Source organism: Odontesthes bonariensis, chromosome 13 (assembly GCF_027942865.1).
Source record: "Odontesthes bonariensis isolate fOdoBon6 chromosome 13, fOdoBon6.hap1, whole genome shotgun sequence".
Classification (NCBI taxonomy): Eukaryota; Metazoa; Chordata; class Actinopteri; order Atheriniformes; family Atherinopsidae; genus Odontesthes; species Odontesthes bonariensis.
The window spans coordinates 3,333,751-3,359,170 of record NC_134518.1 but is presented as its reverse complement, the minus strand read 5'-3'; the positions used below and the strand labels follow the sequence as shown (position 1 = coordinate 3,359,170).

Here is a 25,420-nt window from a genome sequence, read left to right as displayed (position 1 = left end):
TGAAACAAACAAATATTCCACATTACAGTGCAAACCGATGATCAATTTGATGTTCTGTGGTACTAGTGGGTTGAAATTTGAGCTGGATGTGAAAGTACTTGTGCAGTATGCCGCTTACTATTCCAGTCAAACTCAGAAGAGACAGAGCGACAAGGGCAGCTAAAGCCAGATAACCTGCAAACCAGATAGCACTCAGTCATTCTTGTACTGTGGAAAATAACATATCAAATCATTTCTGGAATCGTCTTTCTATCCATTTTGTTTACATATTTTTTTACTCAGTGAAATTGATAACCTTTTCTTGGTGGACTTGATATATCCATTAAAATATATTTGCCGGGCAAATATATAGATAATTCCTCCTGCAACTACAGCCACTTCACTGAAGAACACCCCACAGCTCCACAGTGTCGCCAGGAAAAAGGGGTAAAACACACAGTTCTGACTGCAGACACACACACACAGTTAATGTTGGAATTCCCTGTTATGTTTTTTTAGGATTATTCTGTGATGAATATTTAGTGCTGAAAGTAAGGTATGTCATTAAGTAATCACTTTGTTTCCCATAACTCATGTCTTCCCTGGTTAATCGAAACATAAGTGGAAAATAATTAATTCCGTTCAATTCAGTTTTATTTATATAGCACCAAATCACAAAAAAATGTCATCTCAAGGCACTTCAGATCCAGTCCAATTCAAGTTGATTATACTTTACCTGTAATACAATCATAATCCAATCAAATTAATTACAATCCAAATTAGTCAATTTTAAAAGAAGTTGCCAAGCTATGGAAACCAACAGATTGCATCCAAATCTATAATAGAAAGGCCTCCCTGACTTTATACTGGTAGTTTGGCAATTTAGGAGGTACACCAGTTCATTTCATTGCCAAAAGTTGAATGATAAAATTGATATAAATTTTGTTTACACAATACAAAGCAGCTGTTTGCAACTTGCTAAGTGGTGAACAACATATAATCAAACTATTAATTTACAATTTTCTTGGTTACAACTTGCGAGTGGTTCAGCAACAATCATATCTTCATGGTGCCTCAGGTAGTTTAATTACATTTGTGCTATTTTTTTCTGTGTGTAGTACGGTAATCTACTGAAACTACAAACAATTTCTGGACAATAGTGGGAAAGAAAAAGAAACATTCTGACACAGTGAGCTACACTTAGTAGACTAGATATAAATACAAACACCAAATTATTCAACCTGTAAATCTTTTTCCAACATGTTTTTTTTCAAGAGTCTTGACTTTTTTAATCATAATTCTACCGAGCCACTTTTACTTTTCATGAATGACAGTATAAACAAAATTGGAGGGATGATTTTGTAGATCATCCTGGACCACCCAACTCGCCGGGCTCGGTAGCCTGAGGAAAACAGCCATGGTGGAATTTACATTCTTTAAACCGCTCAAATAGAACAGAATATAACTTTTTGTATAATTCATTATGTTGTAAATTTGAATTTAAATGGAGAAATTGTATGTCGCATCCAAACAAAGGAGATGAAGCTCACAGAACTTAATGTAAACCTGAGAAAACTGATCTCTTCCGGCAGGACTTCAGCCGAGATTCAAACCACTGTGAGATGACAGTGCTAACCACCACCGTGCAGCTAACTTCAAAAGTATTCGAAAGCAGAAGAACTTTGAAAACTATCTGAATATACAATGGAAATCCAAGCAGGGAAAAGCCTTTAAATAAATCTCAAGAGATATGGTGGTTCCCTAATGGGTGGAAAACAAAGGTAAGGATCTGTCAACTGTTGCTGTAAATGAATACCGTCCTCTATGCAACAACTAAATTCATATGCTGGAAAAATTTCACTCACTCATTTGCATGCAGGACAGAAAGGACACTGCACCCATGCAAAAAAAAAAAAAAGGAGTCCAGTGCCATTGCTTTGCAAATAATGAAGCCCTTCTCACAACTTACTTAATAGAATGAGAGACTTCCTGGAGAAAAGAAACTCTGGGCCATCCCACAAGATGTGCTGACATGTATGTGAAGTCAATACAATATCCTGCCCCGTCCTATCTCTGAAAAGATGGCCTCTCCATGAGATCCACCTGTAAAACCTGATAAAGGAGAGTACAACCTGTTCTTTGCAATCACTCATCCAGTTATATAGACTATGTATTGTACATTATCTGGCAATTGTGGACAATCTATAGAGGCAGCACCTTTCTCAATGATCGGTCAGATCATTTACTCTCATCCTTTCCTGGAAAACAGAAGCTTTCCCATTCATACAACCTATTTCAGGGTCTGCAGCTTCCATATGGACTCTGCTAGCCTGATAGCACTTTCTCAGGGCTTCATTCCAAATAGTGCTTAAACAGAATTGAATCCTTTCTCCACTCCTATTTTTTTTTTTTTTTTTTTTTTTTTTTTTTTTTTTTCAGAAACAGAGATGCTTCTTATCAGAATCTTGTGCGGAAGAAGCTGAGTGTCTTCTTTCACATTATCATCAGCCAGCCAGCTATCTGAGGACCCTGCTGCATTTTCAGAAAAAAAAAAACTACAACAAGCCCCTAAAATCTGAAGAGTTAACAGATATTTTTTTCCAAAACATCGGGTAGCCTATGTAATAATTATAATATTCGTAACGGATACAAATGATCTGCTGTGTAGATACACAGGCCTTCAATGTTCCCATCAAATGATCGTTGAAATATCTCCGAATTCAACTGATTTAGGACATCCCTTCTCATCCCAGAAATGAGTCCACATGTTGCCTGGCTTGTCCTGTAACAGAGAACTAACTGATCAAGTCAGAAAATATGTTTAAATACAAGACAAGGGCACAATGAAATGGCTTCAGTCATATAAATACTATCGTGTTTGTACGTGTCACTTCACTCTGGGGTCTACCGGGGCTGAGTCAGAAAGCCTGGTAGTACTGCGGGTGTTCGCCGGCATCCTCCGGCGGCATGGACAGCGAAGATGAAAATGTAGAGGAGGTCGTGGAAGGTATGTTACGTATCGCAGGGAATATGTGTCGAATGTGTAATGTCTTTCTGTATTTGAAAAAGAAAAAAAAAAAAGATTCTAATGACGCTTTTCCTCAAAATCTCCGAGTCAGTTAATCGGAAGGCCCATCCGGTAACTCAGAACGCCGGGGACTCTGTTTCAGAGAGGGATCCGCTTCTAAGGGGAGTGAGGCCGGTGTGGGCGACAGTAGTGTCCCGCTGTCTGTGTGGCTGTTAAAGATATTAAACCACACGGTCAATTTTACACGGTAGAATGTGTTAGACGTTGTTTATGACGAGCAGCACCACTGCTGAACAGGTGAGCCGACTTGTTATGCTTACAATTCGTTAATATCTTGAAGTTACCGTTATAGAAGAAGCGACTTCATAAAAACAACCAGTGCGATATGGTTCACACTGATAAAAGCCTGACTCTCATGTGTAGCTTTCCCTTGGACTCCTGAAAAATCCAAACATTTAATCACTCGTGGTTTTTGTTAGCAGTGGACTAAAGAATGAAGCCATGTGGTATGAAAGGGGGGGCTTATTAACCCACAGAGTAGTTTTCTCTTGTTGAAAGGGAGCATTTTAGCATCTCACTCACAAGCTGGAGTCTGTGGGGACCAGACCAGTCAAAATAGGATTAGACTTTGAAATTTCATTTCAAATCTGGTCTCCAAGATGACGCTGATTTCTGCTGGACAGGCTGTATGCTAGTGTCTCCTGACATTAATATCAGCTTCATGCAGGGACGTTTCCAGACAGAGCTTTACTCGGGCACAGCCCCCCCTTCAACAAGTTGGAGATAATAAGATTGTTAGTTGTGAGATTGTTGCATCGTTCACACTCACAACTTGGTATTCCTGTGATTGTGACTTCTGAAGTGTTTAAAGGAATAGTTCGCCTCTTTTGACATGAAGCTGTATGACATCCCTTAGCAATATTTATTACATTAGCAATATCATTTATGAACATTGACTTACCCCCTGCTGCGTCCTGTGAGCAGAGTTCCAGCCTCGTTTTGGCGTTGACGAAGGTAGTCCGGCTAGTTGGCTGGGGTTTAAAAAATAAAGCGTCTTGCTTCTCAAAACAATATGCGTTCAAAAGAGTAATACATTTGCATCACAAAATCGTTCATCTAGAAAAAGTCGGACCTCACAATCGCTTGGCCCTATTTTCTCTCCCTTCGTATCACTGCGTGCTGTGCAGACCGAAGTGCAGAGCGAGCAGTCCCCTGCTTCCGAGCAGCAAACGCCGTAACAGGCGCGGCTATCGGCAGGTGGCTGAATGCATTGATATGAAGTCCATGTTCATGAATGATATTGCTAATATGGGATGTCATACAGCTTCATGTCAAAAGAGGCGAACTATCCCTTTAAACTGTATGGCAGGGGCGTACAAACTAGAGTTTTTGCCAGACTCAAACTCTGAGCAATGGGCTGTCTGTCATCCTTAAGCCTGATTCTTACTCGGCGCAACCTCGCTTTGACCCATTCTTACTAGCTGGTCGCAAATGGCGCAAACGGTCACGTGACCCAAAATTCCGCCACGCCCCCCCGTCGCAAGCTAAAAAATCCTCGCGCGTCGCAAGGTCGTGCACACAACTTTTTTTCTGACTTCGCGCGAGCTCAACCGGAAACAGCTGACCAAGAGAAAGGAAACATGAACACTGCAGAGACCGCGGTGACCGAGAGGGTGCGCCTCTACAAACATCTGTACGACACGTCTATGAAGTTACACTGGGACAACGTTGTCCCAAAGGACAACGTTTGACAAAGTTCGTCTTGTTGCAAAGGACGAACATTCCACCTTCTCTTCTGTTTTTGCCGCAGCCGCTTAGCTCTGAGATACATGTACAGTTCTACACCCAGAGTAAATTCATTCCGCATCAGATGTGCCAGCCTCTGCTGACGTGACACCACAGGTGGCATTGTGTATGCTTTCTTCGTATGCTTTTCTTTGTCCGGTTCTTCAGCTTGTTTCCTCAACAGTGACGCTCGCTGGTCTGGAGAGAACTGCAAATGTGACGCATACTCGGCGCAAACTGCGCTTATGAGCTGAAGGAACTGTGAAGGGGCTGGCGCTTTCGATGACGTCATTAATGGTTCTCGAGCCAGAACAGTTGCGCGGTTGCGCCGAGTAAGAATCAGGCTTTACATTTTTAAAGGTTGCTCTTGATGATTTACATTATTTTGCTCACCTGGTTGTGCGAACAGAACTGACAGCATCTTTCGCTCAAGTCGTGATATAACACACTGGAAACATCAGAGTCACATGTGTAGTCATCTTGTTATTGTGCTGCAGTCAGAGGTGCTCCGTCACAAACTCTCACTGCTATATTCTTATGTGGGTTTGAACATCGGAGCCATGGCCAGAGGGCACTGCTTTTGAGTTGGAAAATGGGTCTGAATTTCTGACTTCCCAGTCATAAACATCAGCTGAAATGGCCCCTTAAAGTTGAAGAAACCTCACTGAGCCCGACTTCAAAATCTAAAGGCCTCAGTATGCTTCTCCGGCGCTGCTCTCCGTCCTTTCAAAGTTCTCCGCCGGGCTGTCTCTGGGAGGGTCTCCGTTGACAGAGAGGGCTCTCTGTAGACGACCATAAATCAGCCTTAACACAGCGACTCCACAGATTAAAGGTGATGATAGCTGCAGTAATAAAGTGTTTGTTATAATTTCTATCAGTCTGATTAGATAGGTTGCGTACACAATGATGTCTAACTTCTACCAGTGACCATGATGATGTAGCGTTTCAATGTGCAAACTGGAGCAGCTGTGTTATTATCAGCTTGTGTTGCTAATGATCGTTAGCCTGGTCAGTGAGCACAACAATAAACCAAGCCTGTAGGTTTTTCAGCTTGGAAGTGGAACAGGGTCGACTTCATTTGAGGTTAATGCAAGGCAGTATGTGACAGTGGGGAGAACCCAGTGAGCATAGTGAAAATTTCCTGGTTCACTGAAGTTTGTGCATGGGCATTGGACATTTACTTAAATGTCCTTTTTTTTTTTTTTTAATGTGGCTCCAACATGGAGCAATCCTGGATCAGGCCTCACACTGACTCTCTGGACAGACGTGTACACATGTGGACAATGCTCGACGCTCCTCAAATCCACACAGCGTCACGTCAGTTTTCAGGTCTGTTTTATCTCGTTAAATTCTTGTCGTGTGTGGATACATTGGGCACTACTGAGGACACTACTTTAGTCAATCTACACGTGTACACTGCAGCATACGAGACTGCACGGATCCAGAATTTTTGTGATTAATTCAGCTTGTATTTTGAGTAAATCACAATTGTTTGTCATATGGATCAGTGACATTAAGTATCCCTGTTACTGTTAAAAGGTTCTGGGGACACCTATATGATGATGATGATATATAGACACAAAGTAAATGATCCTTTACCCTTAATTCATTAACACTTTGAGTTTTTAGCCTTGTGGGCACATCAAAATTAAGTAATGGATAGACCTACAGACGGGGGTCGTCCTGTGGTCTTTGAGGACATATAGGTGTTATTAATTAAGCGAGCTGGCTTATAAATTGCAAATGATCCTGTAATACTCAGGATTTTTGAGCCCTTACAGAAGCTTGTCCTTTATTTCTGTATGTTTTTGATTAACCCGTAACGTTTTTATGTCCCGCCGGCAAGACGTTGCATACTTCAGGGATAATCTGGAGTTTTCCTCAGCCCCCCTGTATATGTTCCTAAATATGTTATATACTGTTGGAAAGCTAAGGGTCTTGCGATTCCATGTATGGCAATTCAAGATACAATCAGAACTGTGGACACAGTCAACGCTTATGTAAAACCAGTCGCAAATACAAAAAAGTGTCAAAGTCGCCTATAAAGCCTCACAGTATTCTAAGAAAAGATACAACTCCAACAAATACGGTCCTGTTACGTTGGCAAGGGTTCAGTAAATGTACTCTAGTAAGATAGTCTACAACAAGTCTAACACCCACAAAGACACAAAGTCAGCGGCGGCAAACTTTCAGTAATTCCGTTAGATGTATATTTTTCCACACATTCTTGATCATAACTTCAGTCAGCATGCATGAATTAGCCCCAACGTGACACCGAAACAGCTCTGGTCTTTAAACTTTTGAATGACATCTTACTTGCTCTAATAGATGACTGTTTACCCTGTCTGCTGGGGCACAATAGTCAATTACTCACTGATGTGTCAAAAGTATCTGCACCTATTCTTATGTGTGCGGCTCGAACCATGACTTTGGAACGGTCCATTGAATAGTTAATGATATTCTGAAAACAACGGTATGCAGGTTGAGGGGTGGTCTCTACTTCCATATATGGCAAATGTAACGCGTAAAAAGCGTCACAGAGTCTCTAGCTTTTAGAGTTGCAAATTACGCATCGACGTGTGGGGTGGGGGGGTGTGACCTATCAGATGGCCTCAGTGTTTCCCACAGAATTTTTGGAAACTATGGGGGGGGGGGGGTAAATTCATGCGGCGTAAATTTGTGCGACTGCAGATTTTATTTGATTTGATTGATTTGCACACATTCATTCAAATATAACACATACACAATAAAACACAACAAATTAAAAAAAAAGGAATGTGTGCTGGAGATGTCAGAAACCCTTGTGGGCTTATGAGGAAACCTCATCTTGTCATTAAAACCCAATGATAACAATTGTAATAGAAAATATTTACAGGTTAAAACTAAACTTCATGAAAAATATGAATGGATCATATACAGTGAGTACTTATGCCTTTTTGAGAAACTTGAAGAGGTTGTCCTTGATAATAAAGGGTGTGGGAAGTACACAATGAGTTCAGGAACACATCAGAAGTGGTTTGGTTTTGATATCTTTAAAAACAAGAGAGCTATTACAAAATAAAAGTCTAAAATGGAATTAACTATGCACACTGAGTAAATGTTCTACCTAAAATGATTTTTCTGGAAACTAAAAGGCTGTGAAAGCTTTATAGTGAGTTCACAAACCCATCAGAAGTGGTTTGGTCTGCATTGGTTGAATATCCAGTGAGAACAAAAAAAGGCGTTGCACTTTTGCGACGGTCCCTAAGCGCTCCGGCTGCCGTAGTTCACTTAGAAATATATTCGGCGCGGTTACTCTGATCTTTCAGGCTTACTTTGGTGAGTTGATAAAGCCTGTGGTATGTTAGTCTTAGTTTTCTGTAAATATTAATACCATCCTGAGGCTAATTGGTGCGGTTTTCGTGACGCTATTACAATTACAAAGCTGGAAAATAGGCGAATGTTGAATATAAAACCAACTTCACCCCGCTCCGCCTAGTCGGGATGGTTGAACCACACATGCGGGACGGATGAAACACCTTATTTTAAACTGAAACTATTGACCTTACTATTTTTTTAAGCAACATACCGGACAACATACTAGTGTACCCGTCATTGCTCAAATTTCACATTATTTTTCATAATATAAATAGGTCAAAAAAATACGTTTGTCAACAAAATCACGATGATTACAGCTGACCTTTGTGCACGCGCACCCACTGTGTCAATCGCCCCGACAGCGTCAGCGAAATAACCTTTTTTTGCCACTAAACTTAAAAACTCTGACACTGCAGACTTTAGGACATGTTTAATTAATAATTCACCTGTTGTATAGTCATATTGGTTGGTTTTCGAGGAAATCGCTGTGTCCATCCATCCATTATCTATACCGCTGAATCCGTCGATCGGGTCGCGGGTGGGCTGGAGCCTATCCCAGCAGTCAATGGGCGAGAGGTGGGGTACACCCTGGACAGGCCGCCAGTCCATCGCAGGGCCACATAGAGACATACGAGACAAACAACCATGCACGCTCACACTCACTCCTAAGGACAATTTAGAGATACCAATCAACCTAACATGCATGATTTTTTGGACAGTGGGAGGAAGCCGGAGTACCCGGAGAGAACCCACGCATACACGGGGAGAACATGCAAACTCCACACAGAAAGGCCCCAGCTGGGTGTTGAACCTGGAACCTTCTTGCTGTGAGGCGACGGTGCTAACCACCACACCACCGTGCAGCAGTGTCGCTGTGTTTCAAAAAAAAAAAAAAAAAATCGCTGTTTGGGATTCAGAAACTATGGCGGCCAAAAGGAAACTATGGCGGGCCGCCATAGTTTCCTCAATGTATGGGAAACACTGTGGCCTGATAAGATACCTCAAGGTCTTGCACGAAACACAGAAGTAGACTTTCTTCTACCACTTCATGGACGTTGCTTTTGTGAATGCATCTTGCACAAAGAACATGGCAGAAACAGAGGTGAGGTTCCTTTGCACCAGAAGGCATTCAGGGAGACCTTAGGGCTGATTTCTGATTCTCCTCGCCATCGACGGAGACCCTCTCGGAGACGCTCTCCGTCGCTTGTGTGCGTCGGCCAAAATTCCTATCTATCTGTCGAGGAGACGGAGACCGCAAGGGTTGTGATTGCTCGGCTAACATTTCCGGAATCACTTTTCCGGTTTAGATCCTTCCTCTCAGAACAACAACACAGCCATTTTTGAAAGAGTTTGATGTGTGCCGGTCAACATTTGGTCAAAATTATTTGCATTTCAAAATCAACAAGCTCCAACTCCAACAACAGTCTTTCTCTCTCGGTTGCCATCGTTAACCACTTTCACCATAGACGTCGTGAGATTGGGTCGTCTCACGTAGCGACGCCTACTGATCGGGAGGTGAATTGCCTTGGGTATCCGACATCCCGACGGAGAACTTCGAAAGGTTAAATAGCCTCTCCGTGGTCACGGAGAGGGGTTGACGGATAGCGGTGGAGAAGCATACTGAGGCCTTTAGCCATGGCGTTGGCAGAGGCGGGGTCTACCACCTCAGCTGAGCCTTTGCACATATCAGGACACAGCACAGCTGGATGCTTGAAGTGCAGACGCTGCCAAACCAAGGCTTTGTTCGAAACCAGCTACTTCTCCTACTACTCCTACTAACTTTAACTTTTTTTAAGTTCCGGATGCATACTAGATTCGCCGAAATGTTGGGTATGCATCATGAGGTTACTACTCATACTCAAACTACCCAAGATGCAACGTAACATGACGTCGCCGATCGTCATTTCCTGTCAAAACGGCAGTTTCAAGCTAGGTACAACGAGGGTAGATTCACTTCCTGTTTTCAAAACAAAAGCACCAATTGTATGGTAATGGCTTTCCTTATGATAAAAGGCAACGGGTATTTTATTTTGTGAAAATAACCGGAAGTGCGTTACTCACTGCAGCTAGCTTTAGTAGCACCGAATTCGTGGGAACAAAATTGTAAATAGCCGGTATTTTGTCAGATTTTCAGCACGTTGGGGATCTAAACGACTACTTTCTCGCCTGAAAATGTTTCAAATGTTGCTAAAGTTATATATTTACAGAGTTGATAGCCCGAGCCGAAATCAGCTTCAGGCCGGCTGATTTCGGCTCGGGCAGGAGCGAAATGCACTGTGTGTAAACGCTCTGCATACTGTCTGATCGATGAGTATGCAGTTTGCAAGTATGTAGTATGTAGTAGGCGGTTTCGAACACAGCCCAAGACTCCTGTGAAGTGTGCCACATGTGATGTGCCCCTATGCTTTGTGGCAGGCAGAGACTGCTACAATGATTGGCATGTTGCCAACAGCAAATAATGTCAATACAAATTGTGAATATTGTTCAGTTAGCACTTACTGAGATTCTGACTGTTGTGGGTGAAAATTCAGAGTGTTCTCTTTCAAAAGAGACCTCAGCCAGCCTTCTACTCCAAGTGGTTCAAGAACAGCTTTCAATTCACTTAGGGTATGCTTTTTTTTAGGAGTTGCAGGCAAACATTGCACGCCTGTTAAGGGGTTAAGATTTAAGATGTCGTTTTGTTCAGTTACCTAAAAGTTCAGTGAAACATCTTGAAACTTAGGGGTAGAGGTTATGGACTGGAAGTGAGTCCAAATACCAGGCAGGCTATAGATCATTCAAAATACATCCATTCAAGTGTCAAGTGACCAGGCTTAACGTGTGTGTGTGTGTGTGTGTGTGTGTGTGTGTGTGTGTGTGTGTGTGTGTGTCTTCAGGCCCGCTGGATGAAGATGGTCAACCCCATGGTTTCTGCACAGTAACCTACTCATCAAGTGATCGCTTTGAAGGACACTTCACCCATGGAGAGAAAAATGGCAAGGGAAAGTTCTTCTTCTTTGATGGAAGGTACAATATAGATAGAATGTTGTGTCTGTGTTTATATAGCATGCAAATGAATACTGAATTGTCAAGTTTTTTCCTATTAATGTTTGGATCAGCTAGAGGGAGGCAGTTGGAGATGCTCTGCTGCTCAGGATTGCTTGGGTCAGTCAGCCAAGCAGATCCAATCTAGCACCAATCAAATTACACTAGGCAGTTGTTTTCTCTCATCTTGCAATATATTTATTAGGGTACCCTAAAATCAAACTCGTTTGACAGGTGACCTTTGGCCTCCTTCCAATCAATCACAACTTGACAGGTGACACTTTTTCGACCTCTAAGAGGGTGTTACGAGGGCGAAGAGGGGTTAGGGGTAGGGTTAGGTGGGTGACAGCTTGTTTTACTTCTACATGATGGGGATGAAATGTACTGTACCTGACTGCACACCAACTTTTTGGGGACTCCCTATGAACCTGAGGACAGCAATTATGTCCCAATAGGTACAAAGCCATTTCTGTATGGCTTGGTAAGACTTGGTTTTATGGTAAGGGTTAGGGTAATGCACTCAGCTGTGATGGTTAGGTTGAGGGGCTAGGGAATGCATCCTGTCAAAGGAGTCTCTACAGTGGTTAGAAAAAAATCGGTGTGTGTTATCACTGTACTTTCTATGGTCATCACATCAACATGCAGCCACGAGCTGGTGCCAACACACTCTCTGCCCAAAGTTTCAATGCCTGGAATGTCCCACACACAACAAAATGTGAAGCAGTGAGGTAACCACCAGCAGAGGACTGTGTCTGCTGGGAAACAGATCAACACACTTCTACTGGGTTTTAAGATATCACCAGGAGAGATTACTTTGACATGGGTCTATCTGTTAATACTTTTTTGGCTAACCCCTTGGCTTACCCTCAAGTTTGTAGCACTGACATTATTCACATTTGTCCATTTGACCTTTGGGGTAGAAATATTTTAATGTAATTTAAAATGATTTTTTTATTTCTTGTGTTATAGGCTGATGTGAGAGGGTTTCAGTGATATTGAGTGTGTTCTTTTGACATCAAGAATTCAACCTGAACCCGCTGAAGAAACATTTCCACATTAATGAACTTCTGGGTTGCCTTACCTGCGGTTGACTTTAACTTGATTTCCATTGCTGCTGTCTACTGTGTTTCCTCTGTCTGCAGTACCTTGGAGGGTTTCTATGTAGATGATGCTCTGCATGGGCAGGGGGTGTACACATATGAAGATGGGGGTTTCCTCAATGGAACATATGTGGACGGTGAGCTCAACGGTCCTGCTCAGGAGTTTGATGGTGAGGGCCGCCTGGTATTCAAGGGCCAGTACAAAGACGACAGCCGCTGTGGGGAATGCTGGGTTTACTACCCTGTGAGTCAGCACATTGGCTATGTTCACGTGCACTGAAAGTTCTATGATTAGAAGAAAATAAATAAAGACAACTTTTGTGTTTGTTGGTGTGTACTATGGTGCGTCTAGGACAGGGGCTGTGTGTTTGGGGAGGTGAACGAGGACGGGGAAATGACCGGGGACTCTGTGGCGTACATCTACCCCGACAGCTGCACGGCCCTCTATGGAAGCTTTGTGGACGGCGAGTTAATTCAGGCTCGCCTTGCCAATCGGATCTCCAAACCAACTGAAAGGCCACGCTTCGAATTCACACCCAACAGTAAGTAGTGAGGTCATCAAGTAGAGATAAAATGTAATTTTTTTTCAGGTTTCCATTCATTACTTTTCTGTGACTATAACAAAAGGATACAGGTCGTTTAGGCCATTGGCGTTTAGGCCGCAGTCGTTTAGGCCGACAGAGGAGTCGTTTAGGCCAGACTACCTGAGCAGCTGAAATCTTTATTACTGTACATTCGTTATTATAAGATATAAGTCAGCTCTACTGGTCTGTCTGGGTAGCCTACATAACTATGGTAAATTATTTAATAACCAACTTTAGTGTGGAAACGTTTTTTTTATTTAATAAATGGTGATTTATAAATTCATAAAATTGTGGAAATAATCATCCGCATTGCCACATTCATTGGACAATAATGCTGTATAATACAAATTCGGTTAGCTTAACAATGCTAAATCGCGATCATGCTAACAAGCAGAAACGGACATTTTAAAGAGTGCAAATACACACCAGGAGCAAGAAAACACTATCAGAAAGCTAAGTAACATGTACACATTCATTTCACATCAGTATGAACATAACTTACATCGTCAGTGACTGCCGCACCGGTGTAAACATGTCGAGTGGTGAACGTGAAGAAAGGAAGAGGAACTGCACAAACCGTCTTCAAAGTAAAACGCCCACTTCAAATAATAACGAATGTACAATAATAAAGACTTCAGCTGCTCAGGTAGCCTGGCCTAAACGACTGCAGGGGGGCCTAAACGACTGCGGCCTAAACGCCAATGGCCTAAACGACCTGCTCCCTAACAAAAGCTGCTGCTCGAGCCAAATAAAGTGCTGGAACTGCTGTATGTTTTCAGTTTATGCTTCATTTTGTTGGGCAGCCATTAGTATACTGATATTTGTATCAGTTGCTGTGTTTTCAAACACATAAAAGTACATATTTAATATGAAATGGAACAAACTAGAAGTGTGTCATATTATAGATCACCTCTTATATAATCAACTGTATTCTTGGCCACTGTCAGAAAAATGTCACCATCAACAGTTCAAAGTTCATAATAAACTATATGTAGTGCAATATCAGACACACTTGCTCCTTGTGTTTACATTTTTTTTTTTTTTTTTTTTTAAAGTTCAACATCTAAACCAATCCGCTGTTAGCATGGATCAGGTGAGAGCCAGGTATTCACCATCCTGTAGTCAGTGGTGAGCAGCAGCCTGGGGTTACCTTTGTCAACTTCTGAATCAGATCAGACTGTGTTGTAGTTCAATCAGATAGACATTTAACTACTGCACAGTGATTACCAGTGATGGATTTTTCACCCACCTGATAGGCCTGTCACAATTGGCAGTTCTTCATGTAATCAGTTATTTAAGATAATCATGATTGTGTCCTCTGGATCTATAGAAACAGCTGAGTGAAACAGAAATGTCATATTACCACATTGTTTTCTGCCATCTGAGTTTACACACTGACGCCCTACACGATATATTATGCTCTTTCAGTAATATTATCTTGTTGTGACCCTGTCCTCAGCTGTACACATGTCATAATAATAATAAGATAAAATAATTATTTCAAAAATCTCATAAGGTCCTAAGCAGGTGTTAAAATTCAATAAATCCAAACTCGTTTGCACAACTACACATGACATATTACACTGTGTCATATTGATGTTTCTTGGACAAAAACTGAGACCAAACAAGAGAAGAGGTTTGTGAGAAACTAAACTATTGGTCTGGGTGAATACTCGATTCTGATTGGCAGGAGGGTGTAGGTTTAAAAAGTTTTCATTTACACCTGATGACAGTTCTAAATTATTGCGCTGGCTCCAACACTAGTTGGTAACCATGGCAATGTAGACTCAACGTTATTACCCCTTGATTTCTAACTTGATTTTTAGGTTTTAGAGAGAGACTCTCAAGGTGACTGATAACACTTTCTCTTTGTTTCTGTGGGCCACAGACAAGGATTTCAGTTCTGTCTGAGTTTAGCAGGAGAAAATATTTTTGCATCCACACTCTGATCTGTTCGATGCAGTGACACCTTCATCTCCACTTTGGTCTGGTCTGTTGTTCCAGAAGTCTTGTGGTTTGTTCAGATGCAGCTTTGCAAACCTAAGCTGTGCTGCCATGTTCTTTTTAGACAGAAGAGGCTTTCTAATGCAGCCCTTCCAAACAAGCCACACTTGTTCTTTTTCTAACTGTGCTGTCATGATCTTTAACCTTTAACATGCTAACTGAGGCCTGGAGAGTCTGAGATGTAGCTCTTGGCTTTCTGACCTTGGGGTGACCTTTAACCTTTAACATGCTAACTGAGGCCTGCAGAGTCTGAGATGTAGCTCTTGGCTTTCTGACCTTGGGGTGACCTTTAACCTTTAACATGCTAACTGAGGCCTGCAGAGTCTGAGATGTAGCTCTTGGCTTTCTGACCTTGGGGTGACCTTTAACATGCTAACTGAGGCCTGCAGAGTCTGAGATGTAGCTCTTGGCTTTCTGACCTTGGGGTGACCTTTAACATGCTAACTGAGGCCTGCAGAGTCTGAGATGTAGCTCTTGGGTTTCTGACCTTGGGGTGACCTTGCTGGGATGTCGACTCCTGGGAAAATTGACAGCTGTCCTGGATGTTTTCCACTTGTGAATAATCTTTCTCTCTGTAGAATGATGGACCTCAAATAGTTTGGAAACGGCCTTCTAACCCTTCCCAGGTTGATGGGCAGCAAGAATTGCTTCTCTCAGATCATTGCTGATGTATTTTCTCCTTGGCATCGTGTTAACACACACCTGAAGCAGACCAGTAACTTTCATGTTGTTACTTTTTAAGTGATACCAACCATGGATAACACACACTTTGTTTAAAACCAACTGTCTGCTGCACCGCAGAAGATTTGCAACAAAGGTTGTTGGTATGAATAAAAACATGTTGTGACACCACAGTTGAGCAGAACTCAGGACACGCTTTGAGGGACCGAGCCGATCAAGCATGAGGACACAGAAATAATTTTTAAGAAAAATGGGTTTATTCCCCAAAAAATAACAAACTTCAAACAATAGTTGCAGGGCCCTCAAAAGAGGTCAAATGAAGAAACTAAACTCAAAGCCAAAAATCAAGGTTTTAACATAACATAACCTCAAACTAACAGCTCAAAAACAAAACAAAGTGACCTGACACACAACACACAAAGGGGACTTAAATACTGGCTGATCAGACTATATTGACACACTGAGGAAGAGGGAAGGGAAACATCTACACAAATTTAACTAACAAAAGTAACTTAACACAGTTGGCTTAAGAATCAACTTTAATGACTAATAACTAAACAAAGTTAACAAAATAAGCAAATCATAAAAGCAAAGAGAACTGATGCAAAAATTAGAATGAAGACTCCATAGGCTTCCCCCATGGAACTCCAGATGGTATCACCCAATCAGCCAGTCAGTCTGGGATTGGAGTGTGCCAGCCTGAGTGCTTTGCTTCAGCCCAGCCCAAGGTACTCCCCCACAGCACCAGCAAAAGAAAGCACAACAAATTAAGTATTTGACCAAATTAAACTTACAAAAGCTAACTAAATGTGCGCACTACAATTAGAACTAATGTATTTCAATATTAACAAATGAAAATAAGCAACCCATATATCTGCTACAGTAAACGTGTATATGTAAACTCAGAATGAAAAAGTGTTGGTGTGTGGGGTTACCGACTGTGTGGCCATCACACACGCACACACCACACCCCTGGTGTGAACCTGGCCTATGGGTGGACTTCACTCACTGCTTCTGAAGTTTGTCTCAGTTTTTGTTCAGTAAATAATGACACAGTGTAATATGTCATGTGTTGTTGTTCATCTGAGGTTGAATTTATTAAAGTTTAACACCTGATGAGTTTTTAATCTTTTCATATGTAAAATCTGAGAATTGAAAGGTGGTCTGCCATCTAGTTGATGAATCTCGTGTATTTTTCCTGTTGATGTGTCCTGCAAGCTGACATGATGTAATGAATCCTGTAGTTAAAGTGTAATTTGTTGGAGTGAAGCACACTGTAATTGTACTCGGATTGTCCTGGAGATGAACATTTCTGTTTTTAAAAACAAAAAAAACCTGGAGAATAAGATGACTTGATGTTGTTTGAAGGTCCTGTGTACTCACATGACAAGTCCACATCCACCTGTATTGCCACCCATGCTCTGCTTCCTGACCCATATGAGAGCCAGAGGTAGGTCATCTTCATGTGAATTCCTACACTGATGGATGACATTTGTTCTTCTCGAGCTTGATGCCAGAATTAATGTGCATTTCGTGTGCCACCATTTGTTCTGTCTGTATCAGGGTGTTTGTGACAGACTCTATGATCAAAGGAGCGGGGCAGGGCCTGTTCGCCAAGACAGATGCCGAGCCTGCCACTGTGATGGCGTTTTACAATGGAGTCCGCATTACTCACTCTGAGGTATGAAACCCACAGCACATGGAAAGGAATAGATCATTATTTCCATGGAATTCTTTGGAGACTCTCTTTTTTACTCTTCTTTATTGTCTATTTCAATGTTTTCCAACCCTGGTCATCGAGGCACACAGCCCTGCATGTCTTCCATGTTTCCCTACTCCAACATGCCATATTCAAATAAATGGGTCTGCTCTTTAAGCTCAGCAGAAGGCTGATGAAGACCTATTCATACAAATTAGGTGTGCTGGAGCTGGAAAACATGGGAAACATGCAGTGGGCATCCGCACCTAAAATCAGTCAGCACAGCTGTTATGCTCCTGCTTTTTGCCCAAAGTGTGCACGGCTCTGCTGTCCTGTGGTCCAGCTCCATTTTACAGATGTGGCATCTAGTGTTTTTATGGGAGTTCTTCAGCAGCACTGTGTTTGATTCTTTTAGACATTCAGAGCTCGGGCTGAGCAATTTTATCGATACTGCGATATATATCGATATTTCGTTTCCCGATAAAGTATCGAACATTAAGGTAATACAATACAATGCCAGGGGGTCACATTCTACAAAACAGTGATAAATTAGTTGATAAAAATGTTATAAAGTGCATAGCTCTCACGTTTGTGACATGTTCGTCTGTTTCTGTTTGTCTGGCGGTGTTGTCCTTCCGGTTCAAAGGTTGGACCACCGGTCCAATAAGCGACGATTCATGTCCCTTTTTTCCCCCAGAAAAATAATGTAAGTGTATCCAATCGAATCATATCGTTGGCTGAATATCGTGTATCCAATCGTATTGTGAGATTAGTGTATCGCTACAGCCCTATTCAGAGCCCCCATCAGCTTTTGGAAGCTTTGGTTCCCTTTTCTACACTTCCCTCAATGGCTAAAGACCTACAGTTCCCAGGAAAGCGCATGTTGCTGAGATACTCTTAAGCTGGATATTTTTCCTGGAAAACTACTTGTGTGTTTTTAGTATTTCTCAGGTAGCTGGGAAACTATATGAGGCTTCCTCATCTGTTCTGTTGTCTTGGGACCCTAAACTGGACATATTTGACGCTGTGTTTCCATTATTTGATGCTTCAGCTTTGCTTTAAAGTAGTCTGGGGTAGCTGTTGTAGTCTGTTGTAGCTCTGCTCCGGATGGAGTACTCCATCCCTGGAGCCCTTTTTAAACTGGTCAAAAAGCCACTAACCTGTAGCATTTTAGAGCAGGGTGAAAATGTTTTGGCATACAGTCAAATGAGCTCACAGTAGTCCTAGGTTTGTCTGCTCCGGCTCAGCACTGCATTGATAGGAACACAGCACCTGGGGAGACACACTAATATTCATAGAGGGAGCTGCACAAGGGACTGTGCAGCTCACTTTTTCTTTACAGAAATACTCATTTAGCAGCTGTAACATCTCACATGGAGGCTTTGAAACTCAGGCAAAAAGCGATGAGACCCATTGATGTTTACTGTCTGTAAGACGGCTGTCTTACCGGCTCACCACAGCCTGCAGGATACACTGTAATACCATCCCTTCATGTTGCCATAGTTACAGGCTTTACCTCTGCAAGGTAGTAGTTACTCAATGGTAACTTCAGTCTTTCCATGGTTGTTACATGCACTCTTTAGGTGGACAGCCGGGACTGGGCTCTGAATGGAAACACGATCTCACTTGATGAAGATACTGTGATCGACGTGCCTCAGCCGTTTGACCAGACAGAGATGTACTGCGCCTCACTGGGTCACAAGGCAAACCACTCCTTTACGCCTAACTGCAAATACGACCCGTGAGTACCAACTGGCACAGCAATGGGAGAAAGGGGACATCTGTCACACTTTTTTAGAACAAAGATGAAATATTTGAGTAGAATTAACCTATCCTCTGACCATGGCTGAAGAAAATAGACTTTAAACCTAATTCCAGTCTATTATAATTTGGGGTGTAATTTTGTCCAGTATTTTCATCAGCATCGATATTGTACATGACAACAGAGTCAGGCTAATGGAGACATTTCTAACTTTAGGCCTTATAGAAACCTCTGGTCTTTTTAAACCTTGATCCAAAATTCTACCTATTTTGGATCTTGATTTTGAATAGGGACAAAAATCTTTTGAATCCAGGAGTGAGATTAACTTTGTAGCCAGGAACCAAGGTACATTTTTCTGTAATAAACTCTAGGTGCATCTTTTTTTTCACCATTGACAGGCTTATTCTATGATGCAACCCAAGGTACCGTCAGAAAGCAGCAGCCTGGCACAGACAGTATGGTTATTAGTGTAGTTATTGTGCATTAGAGAACTATAACCTGAGTTTACCTGTTATTAGCTGTGTTATGGCTGCACATATATGAAGCATATACACTATATTCAATTCAATTCAAAAATACTTTATTTATCCCAGAAGGAAATTAAATGTTGATGTAACTCAATTAAATCAATGAGTTATTATAGATGCTGATGGCTGTGGGCAGGAAAGATTTCCTGTAGCGGTCCGTTTTGCATCCAAACTGAAGAAGCCTTTGACTGAAGAGACTCTGTTTTCCGATAACAGTCTCATGGAGAGGATGTTCAGGGTTGTCCATAATTCTCTTGATTTTATGCAAAATCCTTCTTTGCATTATTGTCTCCAGAGGTTCCACAGTTGTCCCCAGAACAGAACCAGCCTTCTTTATCAGGTTGTTGAGTCTTTTTAGGTCCCTGGTTCTGATGCTGCTGCCCCAACAGATGACGCAAGAGGAAATGACGCTCTCAACAACAGACTTGTAGAAGATCTGCAACATCTTGTTGCAAACCTTGAAGGACCTTAGCTTCCTCAAGAAGTACAGTCTGCTCTGTCCTTTCTTGTAGATGGCTTCACTGTTGTGTCTCCAGTCCAGTCTGTTGTCCACATGAACACCAAGGTATTTATATTCCTCAACCACCTCCACTTCTTCTCCTATGATGGAAACAGGGTTTGATCTGACCCTGTTTCTCCTGAAATCTACAATCATCTCCTTTGTTTTGTTAACATTCAAGATGAGATGATTGTTCCCACACCATGCCACAAAGCGGTCCACCAGCTCTCTGTACTCAGCTTCTTGTCCATCTCTGATACACCCGACCACTGCAGAGTCATCTGAATATTTCTGTAGATGACAGGAGTCTGACTTGTACTGGAAGTCTGAAGTGTACAGAGTGAAAAGGAATGGTGAGAGTACAGTCCCCTGTGGTGCTCCTGTGCTGCTGATCACCTGGTTAGACACACAATTCTTCAGTCTGACAAACTGTGGTCTGTTTGTCAGGTAGTCAGTAATCCAGGTGATTGTTGAGGCCTCCACCTGAGTCTTCTGGAGTTTCAGACGAAGCAGATCAGGCTGGATTGTGTTAAATGCACTGGAGAAATCAAAGAACATGATCCTCACAGTGCTGCCTGCTTTGTCCAGATGACAGTGGGTTTGTTGAAGCAGGTGTATGATAGCGTCGACAACTCCAACTCCATGGCGATAAGCAAACTGCAGGGGGTCCTGATATGTGCTGGTTTGCTTACACAGGTGGGTCAACAGGAGTCTCTCCAGGACCTTCATGACGTGGGATGTCAGGGCAACAGGTCTGTAGTCATTGATATCTGAAGGGTGAGTTTTCTTTGGTACCGGAACCAGACAGGATGTCTTCCACAACAGTGGTACCTTCTCTTGGGTCAAGCTAAGGTTGAAAAGGTGTTGCAGAATCCCACAGAGCTGCTCTGCACAGGCCTTCAGGACTCGGGGGCTGACACCATCTGGACCTCCAGCCTTGTTCCGGTTCAGTCTCTCCAACTGCCTCTTCACCTGACTTCTAGAAACAGAAAAGTGGGAGGGGGAGGCAAAGGGGACAGCAGCATCTCCTGATTGGGTTGAAGACAAACTAGTGGAAGCAGAAGAATCCATGACTGAGGTGGAGGTGGAGATGTTACAGGACAGCTGTGGGTCAGAGGAGGGTGGGATGTCTCTTTGGCTGGGAACAGGAGGGGAGGATGGTGAGCTTGTTCCTGAACTGAACCTGTTGAAGAATGTGTTCAGCTCATTTGCTCTGTCCAGACTTCCATCCATCCGATCCTCCCTCTGCTTGAGGCCTGTGATCTTCTTCATTCCTGACCACACATCTCTGATATTGTTCCTCTGCAGTTTACTCTCAAGCTTCTTTCTATACACCTCCTTGCTCTCTCTGATCTTGACTTTGAGCTGCTTCTGTATACTCCTCAGTAACTCCCTGTCTCGCTCCCTAAAGGCTCTTTTTTTCTTGTTCAATAGTTCCTTTAGCTCACTGGTGATCCAGGGTTTGTTATTAGGGAAGCATCTCACTGTTCTGGTGGGGATGGTGTTGTCCACACAGAAGTTTATATAGTCAGTCACACACTCAGTCATGGCATTAATGTCCTCTCCATGCGGCTTACAAAGAGAAATCCAATCGGTTGCATCAAAACAACCCTGTAAGGCTTCTTCAGCTTCATGTGACCACTTTCTAACAGTCCTTTTTGTGACAGGTAGTCTCTGGACAAGGGGTTTATATGCTGAACAGAGAAAAACAAGGTTGTGATCTGATTTACCCAGGGGAGGTCTTGATTTGGCAATGTATGAATCCTTGACATTTGTGTAAAACAAATCCAATGTCTTGTTTTCTCTGGTAGAGCAGCTGACAAACTGTTGAAAAGTTGGCAGTGTAGCAGAGAGTGAGGCATGATTAAAATCACCAGATATTGCCACAAAAGAATTGGGGTGTTGTGTCTGTATCTTAGCAACAACGGAACTGATGACATCACATGCAGTGTCGGCAACAGCTGAGGGTGGAATGTAAACAGCCACCAAAACAACACTGGTGAACTCTCTTGGCAAATAATATGGACGAAAACTTACTGCCAATAGTTCAATGTCAGGACTGCAGAGACGACTCTTCACAGTAACATGTCCTGGGTGACACCATCTGTTGTTGACAAGCACTGCCAATCCACCCCCTTTCCTTTTCCTGCTACTCTTTAAATCTCGATCTGCTCGTACAGTCAGGAAGCCCGGCAGAGAGACGCTGGAGTCGGGGATATGATCCTGCAGCCATGTCTCAGTAAAACACATAATGCTACATTCCCGATATTCTTGCTGAGTCCTTGTCAAGGCTAGAAGTTCATCCAACTTGTTAGCTAACGATCTTACATTGCCCATGATGACGGATGGCAGAGATGGTTTGAACTTCTTCTTTCTTTCTCTCCTCTTTGCTCCTGCTCTGCATCCACGACGCCTCCTTTTCAATTCCAGTGGGATTTCTGGCTTCAGTTGTCGAATTATTTCTGCTTTTCCAATGTTAATCAGCTGCTCCCTGTTGTAAACCACCCTGTTGCTATGGTTATGCATCATAACAAAAGAGCAAAATATACAAAAGTATTGGGAAAAATCAATCCAGCTGCACAGCATCCAAGGCAGGAAGGAACAGTTGTCCAAAAAATGCAATTTCTTCCAAGAAAAAACAGGAATGAAATTTAGAAAAAAAAAATATATATATATAGCCAAATGTATTCACTCATCTCCCTTTACACGCCTATGAACTTAAGTGACCTCCCATTCTTAATGTTTAATATGGCGTCGGCCCACCCTCTGCAGCTATAACAGCTTCAACTCTTCTGGGCAAGCTCTCCACAGGTTGTTTATGGGAGTTTCTGACCATTCTTCCAGAAGCACATTAGTGAGGTCAGACACTGATGTTGGACAGAAGGCCTGGCTCACAGTCTCCGCTCTAATTCATCCCAAAGGTGTTCTATCGGGTTGAGGTCAGGACTCTGTGCAGGCCAGTCAGGTTCTTCCACACCAAACTGGCTCCTCCATGTCTTTATGGACCTTGCTTTGTGCACTGGTGTGCAGTCATGTTGGAACAGGAAGGGGCCGTCCCCAAACTGTTTCCACAGAGTTGGAGCATGAAATGGTCCAAAGTCTCTTGGTATGCTGAAGCATTCAGAGTTCCTTTCACTGGAACTAAGGGGCCAAGCCCAGCTCCTGAGAAACAGCCCCACACCATAATCCCCCCTCCACCAAACTTTGCACTTGGCACAATGCAGTCAGACCAGTACCGTTCCCCTGGCAACCGCCAAACCCGGACTCCTCCATCAGATCTCCAGATGGAGAAGCGTGATTCATCCCTCCAGAGAACGCGTCTCCACTGCTCTAGAGTCCAGTGGCGGCGTGCTTTACACCGCTGCATCCGACGCTTTGCATTGCACTTGGTGATGTATGGCTTGGATGCAGTTGCCATGGAAACCCATTCCATGAAGCTCTCTGTTCTTGAGCTAATCTGAAGGCCACATGAAGTTTGGAGGTCTGTAGCGACTGACTCTGCAGAAAGTTGGCGACCTCTGAGCACTATGTGCCTCATTTCATTTTATTCCATGTATTATTATTATTATTATTATTATTATTATTATTTATTCCAACACCACTGATAGTTGACTGTGGAGTATTCAGTAGTCAGGAAATTTCACGACTGGACTTGTTGCACAGGTGGCATCCTATCATGGTACCATGCTGGAATCCACTGAGCTCCTGAGAGCGAAACATTCTTTCAGATGTTTGTAGAAGCAGTCTGCATGCCTAAGTGCTTGAATTTATACATCTGCAGCTATTTAAGGGATTGGAACACCTGAATTGAATTAGATGCGTGAGTGAGTACTTTTGGCAATATAATGTATCATTTCTGTGCAAGTGTCTCTTTTAGATTTTTTTCCAGCTAAATCACATCTTTACCCTAAAAAAAACTTTCTCAAAGAGGGGGATAAGACCAGAGTAAACATCAGTCTGGCTTTCATAAGATGGAGACCCGCTAAGTCAGGCTGGAGTTTCAGAGGTTATCCAAAGTGGAACACTGTACTTTTTAATGCTTTGCTAAATCAACATGTTTCTGTATAATTTACTTTTTGTTGTTTTGGTCAATTTGTCTTTGTTTTGGAAAGGTTCATCCATCCACGTTTTGGGCAAATTAAGTGCATCCGAACCTTGAGGGCTGTGCAGAAAGATGAGGAGCTAACAGTTGCCTACGGCTACGACCACGAGCCGACGGGAAACAATGGCCCAGAGGCTCCTGGCTGGTACAAACAAGAGCTGGAGGTGTTTCAGCAGAGACAGGAAACCCCTCCGGGCCAATGAGAGCACAGATGACAACCAACACCCCTCCACCACTTTACAAGACTCCTGGTGCCTGAAGCTGATCAAGGAGGCCTTGCTTGTGGCAGAGTAACACAAGATGTTAAAAAAAATAATAATAATTGTCTGACGGTCCTCTTCATCAACTACAGTATTATTCAAGATTCACATCTTCATTGCAGGCGCCAACAGATTCAGTCTTTGATGGACAAACGACTACCATTTCATTCTATTTCCACAGCCTCAACTAATGTTTGTTCATGCAGTCATCACTGTGCAGCACCATATTTATTTCATCTGTTCAAATCTGTTTCACTCAACTAATTCACCTGGCCCAGTTTATACATTTAAACATCTTTACAGGCCAGTTCATTTTACACTCAACACATAATACAGTGATTTATTTCTAACTCTTTAACAGCTTACATACTGTATTTCCCATGCTTTGTAAAGTGCATTTGTTACTTTAGGACTCCAGGAATATAACAGGTCTGACCTACGGGCATGTTCCACTTTTTTAACTGTGTTTATACGCCCTCAATAATAAAAGTCCCAGATGATTAAACTCAGTCCACATGCCTCATTCGTCTCATGATGGGAGTTAGACTGTGTAGCGTTCTGTCGCTTTTAAATGATACAACTTGCAAAAATCATGTTTGTGAGATAATAACCTGGAAAATGAATCTATACAGTCATTTCACATGTGACAATACGATTACATCAGTTAACAGAAGCAATACAAATACAGTGATAAACAATAACAGTTTTTTATTGTTAACAGTACAAGTTAATCCATCCTCACAGTCACCAGATCGAAGCAGCTTCAGAAATATGTTGGGAAATCTTTGAAAAAGAAATCCTGGTCAACTCCAGGGCCCACTTTTTTTTTTTTTTTTTAGTTATGTGGGCCCTGAAAGGCAAATTATTTTATTTTTCTTTAAGTGAGGCTTATTTTTCAGTGTTTGTTTTTGTAATACTTTTTCTCTGCCACGTTAGGGAGTCTTAACTGAACCGCTGCCCTTGATGTGTATAATCAGAGATCTGAAACCATTACACCATGATCTAAATGGATCATGGATTTATCCCTGT

At 42.4% G+C, this 25,420-nt stretch overlaps 2 protein-coding genes across 3 annotated transcripts; one reads left to right on the top strand and one right to left on the bottom strand.

Annotated features, from left to right (window-relative positions):
* Positions 1-22: 22 nt before the first annotated feature.
* On the bottom strand, positions 23-2,948 carry LOC142398136 (microsomal glutathione S-transferase 2-like). Its single transcript, XM_075482114.1, has 3 exons — positions 2,917-2,948; positions 279-445; positions 23-174 (listed from the first exon to the last, which is right to left on the bottom strand). Exons 1-3 carry the CDS (start codon positions 2,946-2,948, stop codon positions 23-25), a joined length of 351 nt encoding a protein of 116 aa, XP_075338229.1.
* setd7 (SET domain containing 7, histone lysine methyltransferase) lies at positions 2,855-24,896 on the top strand. 2 transcript variants are annotated; one of them, XM_075480829.1, is made up of 8 exons: positions 2,855-2,986; positions 11,026-11,155; positions 12,316-12,517; positions 12,626-12,815; positions 16,911-16,992; positions 17,106-17,223; positions 18,825-18,982; positions 24,142-24,896. In XM_075480829.1, the coding sequence occupies exons 1-8, from the start codon at positions 2,947-2,949 to the stop codon at positions 24,332-24,334; spliced, it is 1,113 nt and encodes a 370-aa protein (XP_075336944.1). In that variant the 5' UTR covers positions 2,855-2,946; the 3' UTR covers positions 24,335-24,896. The 2 variants fall into 2 exon arrangements, with proteins under 2 accessions (XP_075336944.1, XP_075336943.1); XM_075480828.1 differs by lacking the exon at positions 2,855-2,986 and adding an exon at positions 5,998-6,121.
* The last annotated feature ends 524 nt before the right edge of the window (positions 24,897-25,420 follow it).